Genomic DNA, 20,486 nt, shown 5'->3' with positions numbered 1-20,486 from the left:
CAAAATAATAATTAGGTTTACTCGTAGATGGGTATTCCAGCATGACAATGACCGAAAACACACGGCCAAGGCAACAAAGGAGTGGCTCAAGAAGAAGTACATTAAGGTCCTGGAGTGGCCTTGCCCTAGCCCAGTGGTTCTCAACCTGTGGGTCGGGACCCCATTTGGGGTCGAACGACCATTTCATGGGGGTCGCCAAACAACGCAGTCCGCCATTTTTTTCCCCTTTTCCTTAGCTGTGCTACTCCCTTTTATTCTATTGGCTTTTGAAAGCCAATAGAATAGACTCTCTGAAATAGAGTCTAATTCTATTGGCTTTCAAAAGCCAATAGGAATTGTCCAGGCTGTCTCTGCCCTGCTGAGCCCGCCAAAAGTCCCATTCTGCAAACGGTGCTGTACCAGTTGAGTAGTCCTCGACTTACGACCGGTTGGGGGTCGCGGCATTAAAAAGGTTGAGAACCACTGCCCTAGCCAGTCTCCAGACCTTAATCCCATAGAAAATCTGTGGAGGGAGCTGAAGGTTTGAGCTGCCAAACATCAGCCTCAAAACCTTAATGACTTGGAGAGGATCTGCAAAGAGGAATGGGACAAAATCCCTCCTGAGATGGGTGCAAACCTGGTGGCCAACTACAAGACACGTCTGACCTGTGTGATTGCCACCAAGGGTTTTGCCACCAAATACTAAGTCTTGTTTTGTGAAGGAGTCAAATACTTATTTCGCACCTTAAAATGCAAATCAATTTATAACTTTTTTGAAATGTGGTTTTTCTGGATTTTTTTGTTGTTATTCTGCCTCTCGCTGTTAAAATTGTGGACTAATCATTTCTTTGTCAGTGGGCAAGCGTATAAAATCAGCAAGGGAGCAAATACTTTTTCCCCCTCACTGTATCTCCATACAATTTGGTTTTAAAAAAATTTCAGTGGCACCTTTTGGGTGCCAGCTTAAGATCTTTAGGCACTGCTGAGCTCAAGATTCAGTCTGAGTTCTGGACTTACCTTTGTTGCAACCAAAGAGAATTGGGGGAAGAAATTCATGCAATTGATGGTCAAGATGTTGCGAAGATCGGTAGTATGAGGATTGATCGTAAGGTATTTTCCCCCCTGCTCTTTCGTAACTTAGACCGGTCACTAAATGAATACCTATACTCTGGGCTAATCCAGGTGTTTAGTCAGCACTGCTATCGGGGTCCACAAGGTGGAGTTCCAAACTTCTACACCCAGAAGCCTTCTGATTTTTCACCCTCTGCTGCCATCTGCTGGCTTGACATAGTTTCTGCTGTTAGCACCTCTTCTGACATCCACGCTGTAAGCCCAATGTGGGAGAGATAAACCACACCCTGTTTTGCCTTTCTGATTATTAAAACATCAATCCGCAAAATAAATAATTTAGATACCGCCATCTTTTGACCGAGTAGTACAGAAAATTGGTGAAGTGGGGTTCAGCCATTCACCCTAATTCCTCTTGAGAGAGAAATCAATCTCATAAGAGATAAACAAAATCAAGTTAATATAGCATTTTACTATATGGGGGGGGGGGAATCCAGAGAGATGCAGTAGCCTGTACAGTATAGACCACAAGGTGGTGCTGGTCTGCTAAAAATTGAAAAGCTTTCTGCCCAAAATATTACTGATCCTACTGAAAGAATTCCAACTGTTACAGGTTACAGAATAGAATCTTTTATATATATATATATATATATATATATATATATATATATATATATATATATATACGTACAAACATACATACATACATACATACATATAAAATGTGCCCATAATATTGTAATTGAGAAGGAAAGAAAATGGGACTTTGTACCATGTAGAAAAAAGTAATAATTAAAATGCAGCTGAAATTCCTGGCTCTTTGTAGTTACTATATCTGCAGAAATTGAAAGTATCCTGAAGCAATTTCCTGGTATCTCTTTGATTCCTTCAAGAGTTCCATCCTTAACACCAGGTGGTTTGATGGAAACGTCTTTATTTAGCCAGCTTCTTTCTATGTTAAAAATATCAAACTGTTTTTACCTGCAGCAGAGACTGGGATGATGTGACCTTGTTCAAGACTGTTTCTTACTCATGGGGTTGTGGATTGTGAGTCTGAGCCTTTGTCTATATCAGCGGTTCTCAATCTGTGGGTTGCAACCCCATTTGGGATCGAACAACCATTTCATGGGGGTTACCAAACAACGCAGTCCGCCATTTTTCCCCCTTTTCCTTAGCTGTGCTACTCCCTTTTATTCTATTGGCTTTTGAAAGCCAATAGAATAGACTCTCTTGAATAGAGTCTAATTCTATTGGCTTTCAAAAGCCAATAGGAATTGTCCAGGCTGTCTCTGCCCTGCTGAGCCCGCCAAAAGCCCCATTCTGCAAACAGTGCTGCAAGTTGTCTGCAGTGAAGGCGAGCTGTCTGGAAGTTTCCACCCCTCCCTGCTGAGCAACTACTAAAAATGTAAGTAAAAGAGGGCCAGGGGTGGGAGGTGGGTGGCTGGAGGGTGCAGGGAGGGTTGCTGGCGCGCGTGGGGCCCGGCGGGTGCCTTACCTCCCTTGGGCTGGGCCAGCTGGTGGCTCAGCCGGTGGTCAGCCTGCTCTGTCTCTGCCGCTTGCCAGCTACGCCTCGGCCAGCGCAGGGGGCGGCACCACGCATGCGCGGCGCTCCCGGGCAGAGAAAGTCCTCGACTTACGACCGGTTGGGTAGTCCTCGACTTACGACCAGTTGAGTAGTCCTCGACTTACAACCGGTTGGGGTCGCGGCATTAAAAAGGTTGAGAACCACTGGTCTATATTGTCTATAACGAGTAGGCAACCTTGGCTCTTTTATGACTCGTGGACTTCGACTCCCAGAATTCCTGAGCCAGCATAGTTGGTTCAGGAATTCTGGGAGTTGAAGTCCACGAGTCATAAAAGAGCCAAGGTTGCCTACCTCTGGTCTATAATAATAGATAATTCAGAAGAATCATTCATGAGACGTCTGTTTCTTTTTTTGGAAGAAAACTATCGAGCTGTAGGCATCACAAGAGGAGAGACAGATTAGTTGATGTAGGCAAAAAAAAAACATTGCTCGGATAGCATTTTTTGCAGCAAATAAACGTTATTAGCTCACACTGCAATGGTTAACATGAATAAGATCTGGAAATGTAGACATATTGATATAAATACAAGAAGAAGTAGGCTAGTTAGAGCAACAGTCTTCCCTATAATGATGTACAGGTGTGAGAGTTGGGTGCTAAGAATGGCTGATAGAAGAAGAATTGATGCCTTTGTGTAAATTATTGAGTATGCCATGGACATCCAGAGTAACTAACTTTTTTAGTTTTCAAATAAAACCAGACACATCACTTGAAGCTAAAATCATACGTCTGATTTACTTTGGCCGTGTTGTGACATTCAAATTCAAGAAGAAGGAGCAAGCAAAGGACACGCTGACTTGAGAACATCAAAACACACCCAAAATGGAACATCCAACAATTGAAAGGAATTGTGCTTGGCAGGATAGCACGGAGAGCACTTGCTTGTAAAGTCGCCAAGAATTGGACATGACTGAATAGCAGTATTCCAATATTTGAGGGGCTGCCCCAAAGAAGAAGGAGTCAAGCTATTTTCCAAAGCACCAGAAGGCAAAACAAAAAGCAACGGATGGAAACTAATCAAAGGAGAGAAGCAACCTGGAATTAAGGAGAAATTTCCTGACAGCGAGGACAGGATGTCGTGGGTGCTTCATCACTGGAGGTTTTAAAGAAGAGATTGGATAGCCACCTGTCTGAAATGGTAGAAGATCTCCTGCTTGAGCGGGGGGTTGGACTAGAAGACCTCCAAGGTCCCTTCCAGCTCTATTCCGAATTGAATTAAGCCGTTCAAACAACAGCACAAATGTTATTAAAAGGAACCGACTTTTGTGAGTTGAAGAAAAGGGACTTCCAGGTGACTTGAAGTCACTTTCAGTGAATGCAGAACATCGAGTCTTCCCCCAAGAAACATCAGGGACACTTTGTCATAGTAGCACAAAAAGAACAAAGGTATATATAAACCACAAACTGGCCATTTGCGGGCTCTAAGAATTCCTTACTCAGAAGCACAACGGCCTGCTTGTTTTCTGTCCTATCTCTGCATTCCATTATTTGCCACCTGGGGACAGAAAAGTTTTGAATCTTTGCAGTAGTTTTAAAATAGCTGCACAACACCTGAACTGAAATCCCTTTTTTTCTCACCTTATTTCTTTTTTTTTTTTTTACTGAGATGTGAACAAGTTGTCACTTTTATTTATTTATTTTTTTAAATATTTTTTTATTCATAATACAATTAAAACAAAAATGAACAAACATGACATTCCAGAATGAATTTTCCTAACAGTTTGTTTCTCATGGTACAAAAGCTTAATACATCGTTCTTAACCTCTATATAAGCCTCATCCTTCTATATTATATATACAATTATATGTACAGTTATATATATCTTTTAATTCTACCATTAACTTGAAGTCCGAGCAGTTCTCCTTAATTCATACCAACGGTAAAATTTGTCCCAGATTTCAAAGTATTCGTGTTCTGTCTTGTCTTTCATAATCATTGTAAGCCTGTCCATCTCAGCACATGATAAAATTTTATGCAGGCTCTCTTCTTCCGTTGGAGTTCCCTTATTCCTCCAATTTTGAGCAAAAACCAGCCTGGAAGCCGTTAAAATGTGTAACATTAAATAAAGTACGCCTTTGTCATGCTTTTGCGTAGTTAAACCTAATAGAAAAGTTCTGGTTTTGGTTCTACCACTCGCTCTAATATTTCTTCCAACCATACTTTAATCTCTTTAACGAAGAGAATGACAAGGGGGGACATGATAGCAGTATTCCAATATCTCAGGGGCTGCCATAAAGAAGAGGGAATTAAGCTATCCAAAGCACCTGAAGGCAGGACAAGAAGCAACGGGTGGAAACTAATCAAGGAGAGAAGCAACCTAGAACTAAGGAGAAACTTCCTGACAGTGAGAACAATTAATCAGTGGAACAGCTTGCCTCCAGAAGCAGTAAATGCTCCAACACTGGAAGTTTTTAAGAAGAGACTGGACAGCCATTTGTCCGAAATGGTGTAGGGTTTCCTGCCCGAGCAGGGGGTTGGACTAGATGACCTCCAAGGTACCTTCCAACTTTACTACTATTACTATTACTATTACTATCCTGTTCCAAAAATCATGAACTCGTGTGCATTCCCACCACATATGATAGTATGTTCCACTTGTCAGATTACATTTCCAATATTTAGGGGACACATTGGTACACATTTTAGCCAATCTTGTGGGTGGGAGATGCCCTCTATAAAACATTTTGTAGAGGTTCTCTTTGTAAGAGGTGGCCAAAGTAAGCTTCTTATTTCTTCTTGGAACACTTCTCCCTGGCTATGGGGCCATATGGAAGAGGAGCCCAGGCACTCTTGACCAGAATTATGCTCAACATTTCTGTTCTGGAGGGAGACATTTGCTAAGTGAGTTTTGCTCTGTTTTATGACCTTTCTTGCCAGCGTGCTTAAGTGAATCACTGCAGTTGATGAGTGAAAATAATAAGAGGCTTCCCTGTTGACTTGGCTTGTCAGAAAGACTCTTGACCAGAATTATGCTCAACATTTCTGTTCTGGAGGGAGACATTTGCTAAGTGAGTTTTGCTCTGTTTTATGACCTTTCTTGCCAGCGTGCTTAAGTGAATCACTGCAGTTGATGAGTGAAAATAATAAGAGGCTTCCCTGTTGACTTGGCTTGTCAGAAAGACACAAAAGGGGATCACATAACCCCTCCCGGGACCCCGCAACCGTCGTAAATATGAACCAGTTGCCAAGCATCTGAATTTCGATCACGCGATCGTGGGGGATGCTGCAGAGGTCGTAACTGTGAAAAAGGGTCCTAAGTCACTTTTTTCAGTCCTGTTGTAACTGAACGGTCATTAAGCGAGGATTACCTGTTTTGGTCTGAAAAGTTAAAATGGCAGCAATCCCTGTTCCATTGAAGCCTTGTTTCTTTTACCAAAGCACCTGAAGGCAGGACAAGAAGCAACGGATGGAAACTAATCAAGGAGAGAAGCTACCTGGAACTAAGGAGAAACTTCCTGACAGTGAGAATAATTAACCAGTGGAACAACTTGCCTCCAGAAGCGGTGAATGCTCCAACACTGGAAGTTTTTAAGAAGAGATTGGACAGCCATTTGTTTGAAATGATAGGGTTTCCTGCCTGAGCAGGGGGTTGGACTAGATGACCTCCAAGGTCCCTTCCAACTTTATGATTATGATTATTACAAGTCTGCCATGTTGACACCTTTTTCTGGTAGGTGCTTTGGACGGGGGGGGGTCTGCAAAAAAATACAGCACAGACATTAAAGCAGCTGCTCTGTAGGATGCGCTGAACGCAATAAAAAACAAACAGTGACATTTAGTTTGGGGACCAAACTGTCCTCCAAGTTTGGATCTTCAGTTTCCAGGAATTGTAGGACTGGTGGGCCTCCTCCCTGTGCAATGTTTGAGCTTAGAAACATGATTTGAAAAATGAGAAGAGGGATCACCTAATGTTGGATTTTCTCCCCCGCCCCGACCATGGACATTTCAATAAATGGGACAGTGGTCAAGAAAAGAAGGAAGAAGTACTAATTAAGAAAATGCTAGAGTGCACAGAAATGGATAGATTGACTTTAAAGATTAAAGAGAAAGAAGACTCAGTTTACTTTAGAACATGGGATAACTTTTACCAATGGCTAGAGTCAGAGAGATATGTAATATTGAATAAATATTAGTAAGAAGAAGGCTACTGAGTGATTAATTAAGACTGTTTATGATAATTAACTCTATTACTGTTAGTTTAATACATGTACCCAGACAATACGCTGTTTGCTAAATATTGAAAACCCCAACCCTAACCCAAACCTCAATCCTAATCCTGACCCATTTTATCCCTAACCCTATAAAAACTAATAAAATTTATATTAAAAGAAAAAGAAAAGAAGGAAGAAGGTGGACCAGAAAACTATTCAATGCCCTCACATCTGGGCTGCAAAAATCAGAAAGACCACTAGACGCAGTTTCAATTACACCATTTTTTTTTTTTAACCTGAATAGCTTGGAAGACATGATAGATTTTAAGACTGTAATCGGATTCCGTTCATCTCAAATGGCCTCGCTAGGAGTCACAAGTTTAATTTCTTTTATCCATTGTTTTCTCACGGTTAAAAAAAAACAATTAAGGAAGAAAAGGGGAGGGGAAACTGTGGCACTCTCTTTTGAATCTACGATTGAACGCACTGTACGTGGGAAAGAAAATGTTGTGTTACCGTGTCCAGCTTTTGACTGTGAAACACAGACCGTGCTCCATCCCTGGAGGCTTTCGAGAAGAGATTGGACAGCCATTTGGGTTTCTGATAGGGTCTCCTGCTTATGCAGGGGTTGGACTAGAACAGGGGTAGACAACCTTGGCTCTTTTGTGACTCGTGGACTTCAACTCCCAGAATTCCTGAGCCAGCCATGCTGAGGGGAAAGGGAGAGGTTTCCAAGCTGAGCCATGCTGGCTGAGGAATTCTGGGAGTTGAAGTCCACGAGTCATAAAAGAGCCAAGTTGCCTACCTCTGGCCTAGGCCTAGGCCGCTTTATGACTCTTTGACTTCAACTCCCAGAATTCCTGAGCCAGCATGGCTCAGCTTGGAAACATCTCCCTTTCCCCTCAACATGGCTGGCTCAGGAATTCTGGGAGTTGAAGTCCACAAGTCATAAAAGAGCCAATGTTGCCTACCCCTGGACTAGAATGTTCTATCCCAGCCTATAGCTGTCCTTGTTAAAGGCACAAGGACGAAACCCCTGTTGATAAAATAGGCTGGAGACTTAAAACAAACCCCTTTTAATAGGGGTGACAAACCTGCCAAATAGTCCAGAAACAAAAGCAGCAAAACTCAATCTAAATGAAGGAAATAGTCCACATGAAACACGATGCAAACAGAAGAGTAGTCACAGGCAAGACGAACAGAACAGGATCCCATGAAGTACTTTGCAAACGGTTGCCTTCAGCAACCAGCAACGCCCACACCTCCTCTTTTTATACAGCAGTCCCAAGGCGTTGCCTCTCAGTGCCTTCTCCTTTTTCCCTGGAGTTGTTGCATTGACTGCTGCTGATTTACTCTTGCTAATTGCCGGCGTGTGCGAGCATCAATTAGCATGCCCATCAGGTGTGAGTCCTCCGAGTCTGACTCATTCTCCTCACACAGCTGAGCTTCATCAGGAACACGACTGGAGGGCCCAGGCTCTGCATCAAACCGTGAGTCTTGTAATTCATCAGAGCCTCCTTCTGACCCTGATGGCCCTTCAAATGCCTCCTCCACTTCCTCCTCAGTTTCCTCAGACTCAGCTGTTGGGAACACAGGCTGGCACAAAATCACCACATAGAAGACCTTCAAGGTCCCTTCCAACTCTGTTATTCTGTTTATTCTGTTATCTGGCTTAATCCCTTCTTGTAGGCTTGCCAGTTTGAAAGTTACTTCTGCATTTCCCAGAGGCAATGTATTCAGGAAATCTACCTACTGCAGGGGTGTCAAACTCAACTTCATTGAGGGCCGCATCAGCATTGCGGTTGCCCGCGGGGGGCCGGGTGGTGTGGCCAGGGTGGGTGCGGCCTACTGGGTGGGTGTGGATGGAGTGGGTGTGGCCTACTGGGTGGGCATGGCCAGCTCTACATCGTTCACGTCAAGGGTGTGGGGGAAATTTAAAAATAAAAATATATATGCTTTAGTATTATCATGTAATCATATTTTATATTTTATAATTATCATTGTATAATCAATTGCCTGAGTAGTTGCTTTGAGTTTATAGGGAACATACAAGCCTCAGGTGGAGGAAGGGGGGAGAACAGGAGTTACCATGGGGCCCAGTGTGAGTCACCATCTAGGAATTGTTTTTAAGTACCTGTTGGTACCTGGTACCCCTACTGGATCTAACAGGTGTAGAAGATGGGAGACATCTTTCCTCTAGAATTGATATAGGATAGTAGGGGAGGGATCTTATTAGTATAATGTATTCTGTTTAGGCGCTTCTGATAGATTGTAACCTCCAAAGCCTAAGCCAATGGGGCCATGGGGGAGGGAATGGGGCATCGCGATAGGATGTATAGTAATATGTGATTTTGGAATTTGGGGTGTGGTTCAGTGCTTGGCTACATTGCAGTGCCTTCCTGAATCCACCACGTTTTGCAAACCGTTATTTTTTTAGACTTTGTTGTGAAGTCTAATAAACTTCTTTTCTATTTGTAACTCAGTGCGTTTCAATTTGTGACTATTTTTGTGTCTAACAAGGGTGCCTGTGGGGGCCTGGGCAGGAGTGGGACAGATCTGAGGGTCTCTGGCAGAAGAGGTTGGACCGGAGCAAGTGCCAAGGCATGGTCCACTGGAGGAGCCTTACTGTTCCTCTCGGGGGGGGGGGGGGGCTTATGGAGCTAAGACTGAATGCGTTTCAGCATAGATGGCCACCACAAAATTGTACATTGGCTCCCGGCCAGCCTGGGCCAGGGCCAAGGCAGCAGGGGCCGTTCCCTCACTATTTCCAGGATGGCTTCGCATGAAACCACTTCGCGGGCTGCATCTGGCCCCCGGGCCTTGTATTTGACATATCTGACCTACTGTATCTCCTTACTTTTTGGCTTGGATACCACATTAGCTAATAATAAGATCTCTGATGCAGAAACAACATCCTGGGATAGTTCGCTGGCCATTCTTTGAGCAGCTCTGAATGAAGAGTGCCTTTCCCTAAACAAATATTGCTTCTCTTGGCAACAAGCTATTGGCATGATCCATCTAAGGAGGCTTCGGCACATTTTCTGCAGAGGTCTTGCCTCTTCATTACCCTTGCTGCAGACCCATTTCGCCATCTCTCTAGGGTGTGATCCCTTCCAATTCTTTTCCAGCTTTGAGAGCTCGCACTGAACAACCCCCGAATATTTGCACAATACATGGAGTGTGTTGACACTTCATGCTTTCTTGGTCCTGCCCAGCGTGATCAGGAGGTGCCAATAATGGTGCCAACTTTTTTTTCCATCCTCGTATTTTAAAGGGAAGATCTCCAATTTCTGGGCTCAGTCTTGCTCCCAGAGTCTCAGCGACATTCCTTATCGTGTGGCTGAGAAGCAGCGGAAAATGAACTGGAGACACATCTTGTTTCTCTCCTGCTTCACGGCTTTTTTGCTTCTGACTGGTACGTATGATTGGCAACCAGATTTAAGAAAAAGACCTTGAGTTTTATTCACGCTTAGGCAACTTTCTGCGTTAGTGCAATAAGCTTATAGAATTTGGATTCCATCAGATTGCAATTGCTAAATTATATGTACATATAAATTATAATATAAATATTATATATATATAAATATTAATTATATTTTAATTATATATTCATATTCATAGATAGATAGATAGACAGACAGATAGATAAGATAGATAGAGATAGATAGATAGATAGATAGATAGATAGATAGGAGAGATGATAGAGGGATAGAGATTTTATATATATGTATATATATATATATATATATATATATATATATATAGAGAGAGAGAGAGAGAGAGAGAGAGAGAGAGAGAGAGAGAGATGATAGACATAGGTAGATATGATACATCAGGGGTCTTCAAACTTGGCCCTTTTATGACTTGTGGACTTCAACCCCCAAAATTCCTCAGCCAGGCATGCTGGCTGAAGAATTCTGGGAGTTGAAGTCATAAAAGGATCAAGTTTGAAGACCCCTGTGATAGATAGATAGATGATAGATAGATATGATAGATAGACAGAGATGATAGATAGATAGAGATGATAGACAGACAGACAGACAATTGTATATCTGACTTCCATTTTTTAATTGTGTTTTTCCTTATAGTGTTAAGACTGCAAAGGGCTTGGGGATATTCCATTTCTTGTTGATTATCTTCCAGTGGACAAATTTTGAAATCAGTTGAGCTCTGCCTGTTCTACCCGAACAAACCTTGAAATGTTTCCAATGCTCCAATGATAGGACACAACAAAGACTCAAAGCAAGGTCCTTGTTTTTTTTAATCAGACGAGATTGGACAACCATTTGTCTGAAATGGGATGGGGTTTCCTGCCTGAGTGATGACTAGAAGACCTCCAAGTTTCCTTTCATCTCTGTTTTTTTTTGCTGTTGTTAATTCTGTTAGTATTTATGATCTTCAGGAATACTATTTCTTTTAAAGTTCAAGATGCAGGACTTCCTCCAGTCTGATAAAGCTACAGACGATGAGGGAGCATATATAGTTTAGGAAAAGCTGGAAGAGATCATAATTTTGAAAATGAATCTGGGACACTTTCAAAATCCTAAAGGGGAACCTTTGTAGCTCAGGGTTGACACCAGGGAGGTCATTGATGCTCTCTCAACTTGCTTCTTTTCTTGGAGACGTTTCATTACCCAAACTAGATAACATCGTCAGTGCTAGTCCCTGAATATATCAAGCAAAGTCCTAGTCCAGCACTGATGATGTTCCCTAGTTTGGTAATGAAATGTCTGCAAGAAAACAAGCGAGTTGAGAGCCTACCAAGGACCCCTCAGATCCTACTTTCTTTTCACAGTGTCAAACCATGGTTTACGCTCCGTTCTTTTTTTATTGACCTAGTTGTAGATGGCAGGCGTAACATCGTGAAGGCAACAACGGGAGGTTCCAGCGAAGAAAGTAAGTGAAGAGAGACACCAATGTGAATTCTCTGGGGGGGGAGGGGGCAGCGGTGGGGTGGGGGGCGTGAAGAAAAAGCGAAAAAGATAGGAGCCAAAGAAGAGGAATGATTTAACCTTCTTTAGCTTTAGGTCCACTTTTGCTTTCTTACCACTGGGTCAGATTCACTTGTTCCTCTGGTTCCAGATCTGAAGAAAACGCTCTTTGTGCAGAAATTGGATGCTTCAAAGTTTTTAAAGAAGCAAGGGAAAAGATTGGCACGCTTCAGTGAGGAACGTGACGGTGAGACGGTCTGTGGGATGTTAATGAAAAAATGGCTGGATGCTATTTCTTTTTTTTTTCTTTTCTTTTTTTAAATCTCCAGCACGTTGTTAAATTGTACAGTAGATTCTGAAAATTGGACACTGATGCTTCCAGAGCAGTGGTTCTCAACCTGTGGGTCGGGACCCCATTTGGGGTCGAACGACTATTTCACGGTGGTCACCAAACAACGCAGTCCGCCATTTTTTCCCCCTTTTCCTTAGCTGTGCTACTCCCTTTTATTCTATTGGCTTTTGAAAGCCAATCGAATAGACTCTCTTGAATAGAGTCTAATTCTATTGGCTTTCAAAAGCCAATAGGAATTGTCCAGGCTGTCTCTGCCCTGCTGAGCCCGCCAAAAGTCCCATTCTGCAAACGGTGCTGCACCAATTGAGTAGTCCTCGACTTACGACCGGTTGAGTAGTCCTCGACTTATGACCGGTTGGGGGTCGCGGCATTAAAAAGGTTGAGAACCACTGTTCCAGAGTGATGCTTCCAGAGTTAAATCGACCCCTCTTTCGACTAACTTGGATCTTAAGGAAACCTTCGATACGTGGATAGTAGTTACAGCACTTCTTTCGATGCGTAAACTGAGTTACAGGTACTTCTCAACTTGCGCCAGTTCATTTAGTGACCTTTCAAAGTGACAACCGCACCGAAAAAAAGTGAACTGGGACCATTTTTCACACAACCATTGCAGCATCCCCAAGATCACATGATCAAAACTGAGACACTTGGCAGCTGATTCATATTTATGACGGTTGCATGTGATCCTCTTTTGCAACCTTCTGACAAGCAAATTCAATGGGGAAGCCAGATTCACTTCACATTAGTAGCTTTAAGACTATTAAGATTCACTTAATAGTTGTGGCAAGGAAAGTCGTAAAACGGGGCAAAGCTACTTAACTACTGCTTGGCTTAGCGACGGAAATTTGGGGCTCAGTTGTGGTCGTAAGTCGAGGCTTACCTGTATGCCAAAGAACCAGGCTGAAAGAACAGCCTCTCCAACATGGCATGCTTCAGAAAACAGAAGAGTTACCCAGCTTTCCTTTGGTTTCCTGCAGGATTGCATCCACTCCTTTAGCAATCAAAGCACTTAAAGTTGTTTGCATTTTCTTTCTGGGAACAGCAGAAGCAGCCCTGAAGAGGGTACACAAGAACACAGCTTAAGGGCTGGGAATCAAAGCCGTACTAAGTCTGAGATGGGCGGTTATAGAAAGCAAATTGGTAGGTAGGTAGGTAGGTAGGTAAGTAGGCAGGCAGGCAGGCAGGCAGGCAGACAGACAAATAAATATCTACTTCACTCAAAAAAAGTAGCTGGTTTTTGAACTAGAAACTTTTAATACTTCAGATATTTTCTTTCTTTTTCTTTCTTTCTTTGCTTTTCTTTCTTTCTCTTTCTTTCTTTCTTTCTTTCTTCTCTTTTCTCTTTCTTTCTCTATTTCTTTCTTTATCTCTTTCTCTTTCTCTTTCTTTCTCTATTTCTTTCTTTCTTTCTCTATCTCTTTCTTTTTATCTCTTTCTCTTTCTCTATCTCTTTCTTTCTATCTCTTTCTCTTTCTTTCTTTCTTTCTTTCTTTCTTTCTTTCTTTCTTTCTTTCTTTCTTTCTTTCTTTCTTTCTTTCTTTCTTTCTTTCTCTGAAGGTTCCTTGCACTGAGGTATTTCATCTATCAGTGTTTTTTTTTTCAAAGATCTGGGAAGCAATTATCAGTTGCATTCTTTCTTTCTTTCTTTTCTCCTTCTTTATCTCTTTCTCTTTATCTATTTCTTTCTCTCTCTTTCTCTCTCTTTCTTCTTTCTTTCTTTCTCTGAAGGTTTTTCGCACTGAGGTATTTCATCTATCAGTGTTTTTTTTTTTCAAAAATCTGGGAAGCACTTATCAGTTGCATTCTTTCTTTCTTTCTTTTTTCTTTCTTTATCTCTTTCTCTTTATCTCTTTCTTTCTATCTCTTCTTTCTTTCTTTCTTTCTTTCTTTCTTTCTTTCTTTCTTTCTTTCTTTCTTTCTTTCTTTCTTTCTTTCTTTTTCTGAAGGTTCCTTGCACTATTTCATCTAGGAGGGGTTTTTTTTCAAAGATCTGGGAAGCAATTATCAGGCTTGCATTAGCCAATATGTACAATTTTCAGTCCCACTACGGGAGACGGGAGTACGAGCGTGACAACATCACTGAAGAAGACCACGAGGGTAAGAACAGATGCAGAATGAGTCACAAAGTTACACATCTGGAGATGTTTTGAATCTTGCATCTAGAACGGCAAGATTTTGAGAAGCACCATTAATTTACTGGCAGTCCTTGAATTACGAACCTTCGGTTAAAACAGTGGTTCTCAACCTTTTTAATGCTGCGACCCCCAACCGGTCTTAAGTCGAGGACTAAACCGGTCGTAAGTTGAGGACTACCCAACCGGTCATAAGTCGAGGACTTTCCCTGCCTGGGAGCGCCGCACATGCGTGGTGCCGCCCCCTATCGCCGGCCGAGGCGTAGCTGGCAAGCGGCAGAGACGGAGCAGGCCGACCACCGGCTGGGCCACCAGCTGGCCCAGCCCAAGAGAGGTAAGGCACCCGCCGGAAAAGGGGAAAAAAATGGCGGACAGCCTTGCTTGGCGACCCCCGTGAAATGGTCGATCGACCCCAAATGGGGTCGCGACCCATAGGTTGAGAACCGCTGGGTTAAAACTATTAGGAGTTATGATGATGGCGCTGAAAAAAAACGAGACTTATGACCCTCCGTTTTATGACCATCATAGTGTTACCCCAAATAAAATTTGGACCGTTGGCAATCCGCATGTAGTTATGAGGATTGCAGCCTCCTGGGGTCACCTGATCATCATTTGTGGCCTTTCCAGGGGGTTTCCAACCAGCAAAAATCAATGGGGGAAGCAGGATTCACTGAATGACTACATGATTCACTTTACGACCGTGGCAAAAAGAAACCATAAAATGGGGTGTGAACAACTATATCTCTTAGCAAAAGAAGTTCAAGTCCCAACTCTGTAAAGGAGATTCATTACATTTCGTTCATCTTCTAATCTAGGGGTCCCCAACCCCTGGGCTGTGGACCAGTACTGGGCTGCAGCATGCCAGCAACCGGTCCACACAAACAAGGAAAGCCCCATTCACAGGATGCAGGCGGCACACAAAACCACGCCCCCTCCGGTCCACGGAAAAACTTCTCTCCACATAACTAGAGCCGAGGTGGCGCAGCAGTTAGAGTGCAGTACTGCAGGCCACTTTAGCTGACTGTGTTCAGCAGGTCAGCGGTTCAAATCTCACCGGCTCAAGGTTGACTCAGCCTTCCATCCTTCCGAGGTAGGTAAAATGAGGACCCAGATTGTTGGGGGCAATGTAATATATATATATATATATATATATATATATATATATATATATATATATATATATATATACACATTGCTTAATGGTGTACACCGCTTAGAGAATGCTTGCACTTAAAGTGGTATATAAGTCTCATAAATAAATAAATAAATAAACTGGTCCCTGATGTCCAAAAGGTTGGAGACCTCTGTTCTAATCCATTTCCTGGAGTTTCCACCTATGTTAGACTGCAGTTTTCAGGGACTGCATTGGTTGGGGATGATGGGAGGGTATCAGGTGATGAGAAGTCTAACTTAGATGCCTCACAAATGCAGGTAGTCCTCAACGTACGACCACGGTTGAGCTCACCGTTTCTGTTGCTAAGCGAAGCATTTGTTAAGTGAGCTTTGCCCCATTTTAATGCCTTTCTTGTCACGGTTGCTAAGTGGATCACCGCAGGTGTTAAATTAGCAACACGGTTGTTAAGTGAATTTGGCTTCCCCATTGACTTTGCTTGTCAGAAGGTCGCAAAAGGGCATCACGTGACCCCTCCCGGGACCGGTTGCCAAGCCTTTGAATTTCGCTCACGTGACCACGGAGACACTGCAACGACTGTACGTGTGAAAAACGGTCCTAAGTCACTTTTTTTTCCAGTGTCGTCGTAAGTTTGAACGGTCACTAAATGAACTGTTGTAAATTGAGGAAGTCTACACTCTAAGCTGGGGTGATCGGAGGATGGGAACGAAAGATTTTCGTGGCATCGAAGTGACGCTGAAAAAGGATTCCTTACTTTCCTTTCAAATGTCTCCATTTCACGTTGAGTTCTCTTTCGAGTTTTGAATAGTTCTTAAAAGGTGAGCCGCCGGAGGGCTACGAGAGATACAAAAAACTCCTTCTTTTCTCAGGTTGCGAATCATCCGCCTGTGAAAAGAACACAATTGAGGAATTCACGTAAAAAAACTGAGAAAGGGTTTCGAATGTAGAAGCGCTGGCTGACATCTTGAGACACCTATTAAATAAGGGCTTATTATGACGATCCTGCTTTTCATTTAGCCCAGTGGTTCTCAACCTTTTTAATGCCGCGACACCCAACCGGTCGTAAGTCGAGGACTACTCAACCGGTCGTAAGTCGAGGACTACTCAACTGGTGCAGCACCGTTTGCAGAATGGGACTCTTGGTGGGCTCAGCAGGGCAGAGACAGCCTGGACAATTCCTATTGGCTTTTGAAAGCCAATAGAATTAGACTCTATTCAAGAGAGTCTATTCTATTGGCTTTCAAAAGCCAATAGAATAAAAGGAAGTAGCACAGCTAAGGAAAAGGGGGGGAAAAAATGGCGGACTGTGTTGTTTGGTGACCCCCGTGAAATGGTCGTTCGACCCCAAATGGGGTCCTGACCCACAGGTTGAGAACCACTGATTTAGCCCTCCCAAAGTGGAAGCATCACTCCTAAATGAGATAAAATTCAACAAGTGTTTTTCTTTTTCCCACCTCCCTAGTGTTTTCCCACAAGTTCAAGATCAGCTTGTTGGGTTTTTTTTTTTCCTGGATCCATTGAGAGTCTTGATAGATAAAATTCAAAAAGCGTTTGCATAAAACCCCCTTCTACTATTTTATATTCCTTGGGGCCTATCCAGAGACAATCATCCTAAAGGGGTAAACAAGAGGCTAGGTTTTCTCTGTCTGCAGTCTGTATGATGGGCAACTTCATGGAGTCTTCTCAATTTCTTGATCTTTGGACCAGACGTGTCCTGGACGACCTTCCAAACGGAGGACCTTCAAACAGATGTAGGCTTTGATAGGTCCTCAAGAGTCTTCTAGAACAGGGGTCCTCAACCTTTTCACCCATTGTACCACTTTTAGGATATGGCAATATCCAAGTACCACCAGTCGCCTAGCAAGGTGTCAAAAACTTGATGACCCCCCCCCCCAAAAAGAAAGGAAAAAAGTGATAAAGTACAGGTAGTCCTCGACTTACAACAGTTCGCTTAGTGACTGTTCGAAGTTACAATGGCACTGAAAAAAGTGCCCCCCCAAGCCACAGCTGAGCAAGTCACCTGCCTGCCTGCCCACCCGGTGGCGCTCTTCCTCCTGTCCGAGGTTTTCATTGTTGTGAGCATTTCTGTTGAGGATTGGCAGTGGGGATGGGGTGGGGGGCTGTTTGGTTTTTATTCCCCCCCCTCCGTCTGCTGCAGCAGGTTTTGGTCACTTCACATGACCCTGGGACACTGTGACCATCATAAATATGAATCAGTTGCCAAGCATCTGAATATAAATCACAAGACCCTGGAGAGGCTGCAACATTCCAGCTAATCGGTGCTTCTTCTGGACTCAGCAGAAGCGCCAGGATCAGTGCTGCTTTCCAGCTGATTGGTGCTTCTTCAGGGCTCAGCAGAAGCACCAGGATCAGCGCAGAGCTCCAGCTGGAGCCTGGCGCTGATCCTGGCGCTTCCACTGAGCTGACAGCCCCGAAGTGCCCATCAGCTGGAAAGTGGCACTGATCTTGGTGCTTCCGCTGAGCCCTGACAGCCCTGCAGCTCCAGCCATCTCTCGCTCAGGCTTGTGCGGTGCTGCCACCGGTTCAGTTCATTCCCCTCCCCCGCTACCACTTTTCTAGGATGGTCGCGTACCACCTGCCAGGTGCCAATGTACCACAGGTGGTACCCGTACCACTGGTTGAAAAGCCCTGGTCTAGAACAGGGGTCCTCAACCTTGGCAAAGCTGGCTGAGGAATTCTGGGAGTTGAAGTCCACAAGTCTTAAAGTTGCCAAGCTTGAGGACCCTGAGATAAGGAACGTGAGGAATGCCAGACCTGGCTACCAAAATGGCCTAGCTTTGCTGGCTGAGGAATTCTGGGAGTTGAAGTCCACAAGTCTTAAAGTTGGAGACCCCTGTTCTAGAAAGTCAATCAGATACTGGCTGCGATGCTTAAGAACTCCTTAGTCTGAGTATCCTAAGCAATGAATACCTTACCTTATTTCTTGGCCATGTAATAGTGTTTCTCAACGTTGGCAATTTTAAGATGGCTGGACTTCAACTACCAGAATTCCCTAGCTAGCATGCTGGCTGAGGACTTCTGGGTGTTGAAATCCAGGCATCTTAAAAGTGTCTTGGTTGAGAAATCCTGCAATAGAATCCAATTGCCAGTTTAGTAATTTAACAGAATGACAGAATAATAACAGAATAACAGAACTGGAAGGGACCTTGGAGGTCTTCTAGTCCAGCCCCCTGCTCAGGCAGGAAACCCTATACCATTCCAGACTAATGGCTGTCCAATCTCGTCTTAAAAACCTTCAGATCTCTATTTAAACTCAGTTCCCCCGTTGCAGAAATTATTCCAGATTGATAATTAAGATTTGCTTGGCATTTTCAACTGATGTCATTTCAGTCTTTGTTTTTCAAAATCTCCACCTTCAAATGTCGAACTTGTTGCCTCTCTGACCACAGTTAGGATGGCAATTGTTTTTTTTTTTTTATTATTTTTTTGCAAAGGATCCATTGTGGTGCTGTTTTAAAAGAATAACTAATTTGTTTCACTTAGTCTTTTCAAACACAAATGGAAGGGCGTGTATTCCTACTATGGAAGCCGCTCTGATTTTATCAGTAGGGCTTCATTATTTTCAAACGCATAAAGAACGGATAAAAGAAAAAAGAAATAGGAAATTATCAGGTAATTGTTGCTTTTTTAAATTCCTATCCGTGTCCTAAGAGGACCCTGATACCATTGAGAAGTACAGTTAGTCCTCAACTTACAACAGTTCATTTAGTGACCGTTCAAAGTTACAGCAGCACTGAAAAAAGTGACTTGGGACTGTTTTTCACACTTACGACCGTTGCAGCATTCCCAGAATCACATGATCAAAATTCAGAGGCTTGGCAACTGACTCGCATTTATGACGGTCACACTGTCCCGGGGTCACGTGATCCCCTTTTGTGACTTTCTGACAAGCAAAGCCAAGGGGGGGAGTCAAATTCACTTAACAACCGTGTTGCTAACTTAACAACTTCAGTCTAGATTCACTTAACAACTGCGGCATGAAAGGTTGTAAAATGGGGCAAAGCTCACTTAACAAATGTCTCGCTTAGCAACAGAAATTTTGGGCTCAAGTGTGGTCGTAAGTCAAGGACTAACTGTAGCAAGAGAAAGACACAGGGGTATTTTATTCTCCATAAGAATGGATCCTTTGAGCAAATTTTCTGACATTCGGAATACCCTCAAATGAATGCAAATTCAAAATACTGTAATTGAAATATTCTAATTGCAACCTATTAATTACTGTTTTTGCATAACAGAGGAGGTAGAAATGGGGGGGGCTGTCAGCTGGGTATTCGTACTGGTATTTACAACTGAACGTTTATTTTTTTCCATTCCACAGAACATGACGACGGAACTCGTGAAAGGGACGAGTATGAATACTACGATTATGATTAGCACGTGGGAGAATTGCCGGCAGAGAGGAACAGAAATCTATTGAATCGGCAAACTATCTGCAAGGCTAGAATTATTTGCTGTTCTCTAATGCATCTACGTTAATGATCCTTCTCATATTATCACTGTCTTTCTTATAATTGCCTCTTGCTTTCTAGCGCAAATATGTAGACAACCCTATCAAGTCTTACTTCCTGGCAGGACCAACTCTTTAAGAGAGGAGTGTGTGTGTTTGTGTGTATGTGTGCATGTGTGTGTATATCTGTTTATCTATCAACATGCATATTAGGGCTGGGCAATACCAGAGATGCCAAAAACTGCTTCCACTGGAAGCATCACAAACACACCATTTATCTACAGCTTTTGAAAGCAGCTGCATCTTTGCCCAGCATGTGGAACCGCCCTCTAATTTTACTGGATAAAGAAGTAGCTCTTTAAAGAGTTACGAAGGGCAGCTGTTCCCATGTGGTTCAAAGTACCTTTTCCAAATTAGGTCTAAAGTTCTGCAGATCGCTAATATGCATGTTTCCATTTACAGAAAATTCGTAAGCGTTATGCTAAAACAATCAGTAGTATTTCTGTAGGGATGCTGGAAAACAATCATTTTTCAGATCTATCTCAAATGATCTTAGGATATAGGTGAAAGATATTGTTCAGCCTATAACAATTTATCTGTTTATTAAATGTATTTTAGCTTCTGGCATTCTCTTTCTGCAATTGTAATATTGAAAAATATCAACCTTTTGACAACGTCTAACGTTCGTTG

The 20,486-nt window shown here is 43.0% G+C and overlaps 1 protein-coding gene across 1 annotated transcript; it reads left to right on the top strand.

Moving 5' to 3' along the window:
* The first annotated feature begins 10,038 nt into the window (after positions 1-10,038).
* UCMA (upper zone of growth plate and cartilage matrix associated) lies at positions 10,039-20,423 on the top strand. The gene is made up of 4 exons (XM_039357569.1): positions 10,039-10,196; positions 11,621-11,677; positions 11,864-11,959; positions 19,668-20,423. Exons 1-4 carry the CDS (start codon positions 10,139-10,141, stop codon positions 19,721-19,723), a joined length of 267 nt encoding a protein of 88 aa, XP_039213503.1. The 5' UTR covers positions 10,039-10,138; the 3' UTR covers positions 19,724-20,423.
* The last annotated feature ends 63 nt before the right edge of the window (positions 20,424-20,486 follow it).

Source organism: Crotalus tigris, unplaced genomic scaffold (genome assembly GCF_016545835.1).
Source record: "Crotalus tigris isolate CLP2741 ecotype Arizona unplaced genomic scaffold, ASM1654583v1 scf7180000018925.3142382, whole genome shotgun sequence".
Classification (NCBI taxonomy): Eukaryota; Metazoa; Chordata; class Lepidosauria; order Squamata; family Viperidae; genus Crotalus; species Crotalus tigris.
This window is presented reverse-complemented; position numbering and strand designations above follow the sequence as displayed.

Coding starts and splice junctions, on each gene's coding strand:
- UCMA (XM_039357569.1), top strand. CDS start 10,139: ATGAACTGGAGACACATCTTGTTTCTCTCCTGCTTCACGGCTTTTTTG. Junction 10,197..11,620: donor GGCTTTTTTGCTTCTGACTG/GTACGTATGATT, acceptor TTATTGACCTAG/TTGTAGATGGCAGGCGTAAC. Junction 11,960..19,667: donor CTTCAGTGAGGAACGTGACG/GTGAGACGGTCT, acceptor TCCATTCCACAG/AACATGACGACGGAACTCGT.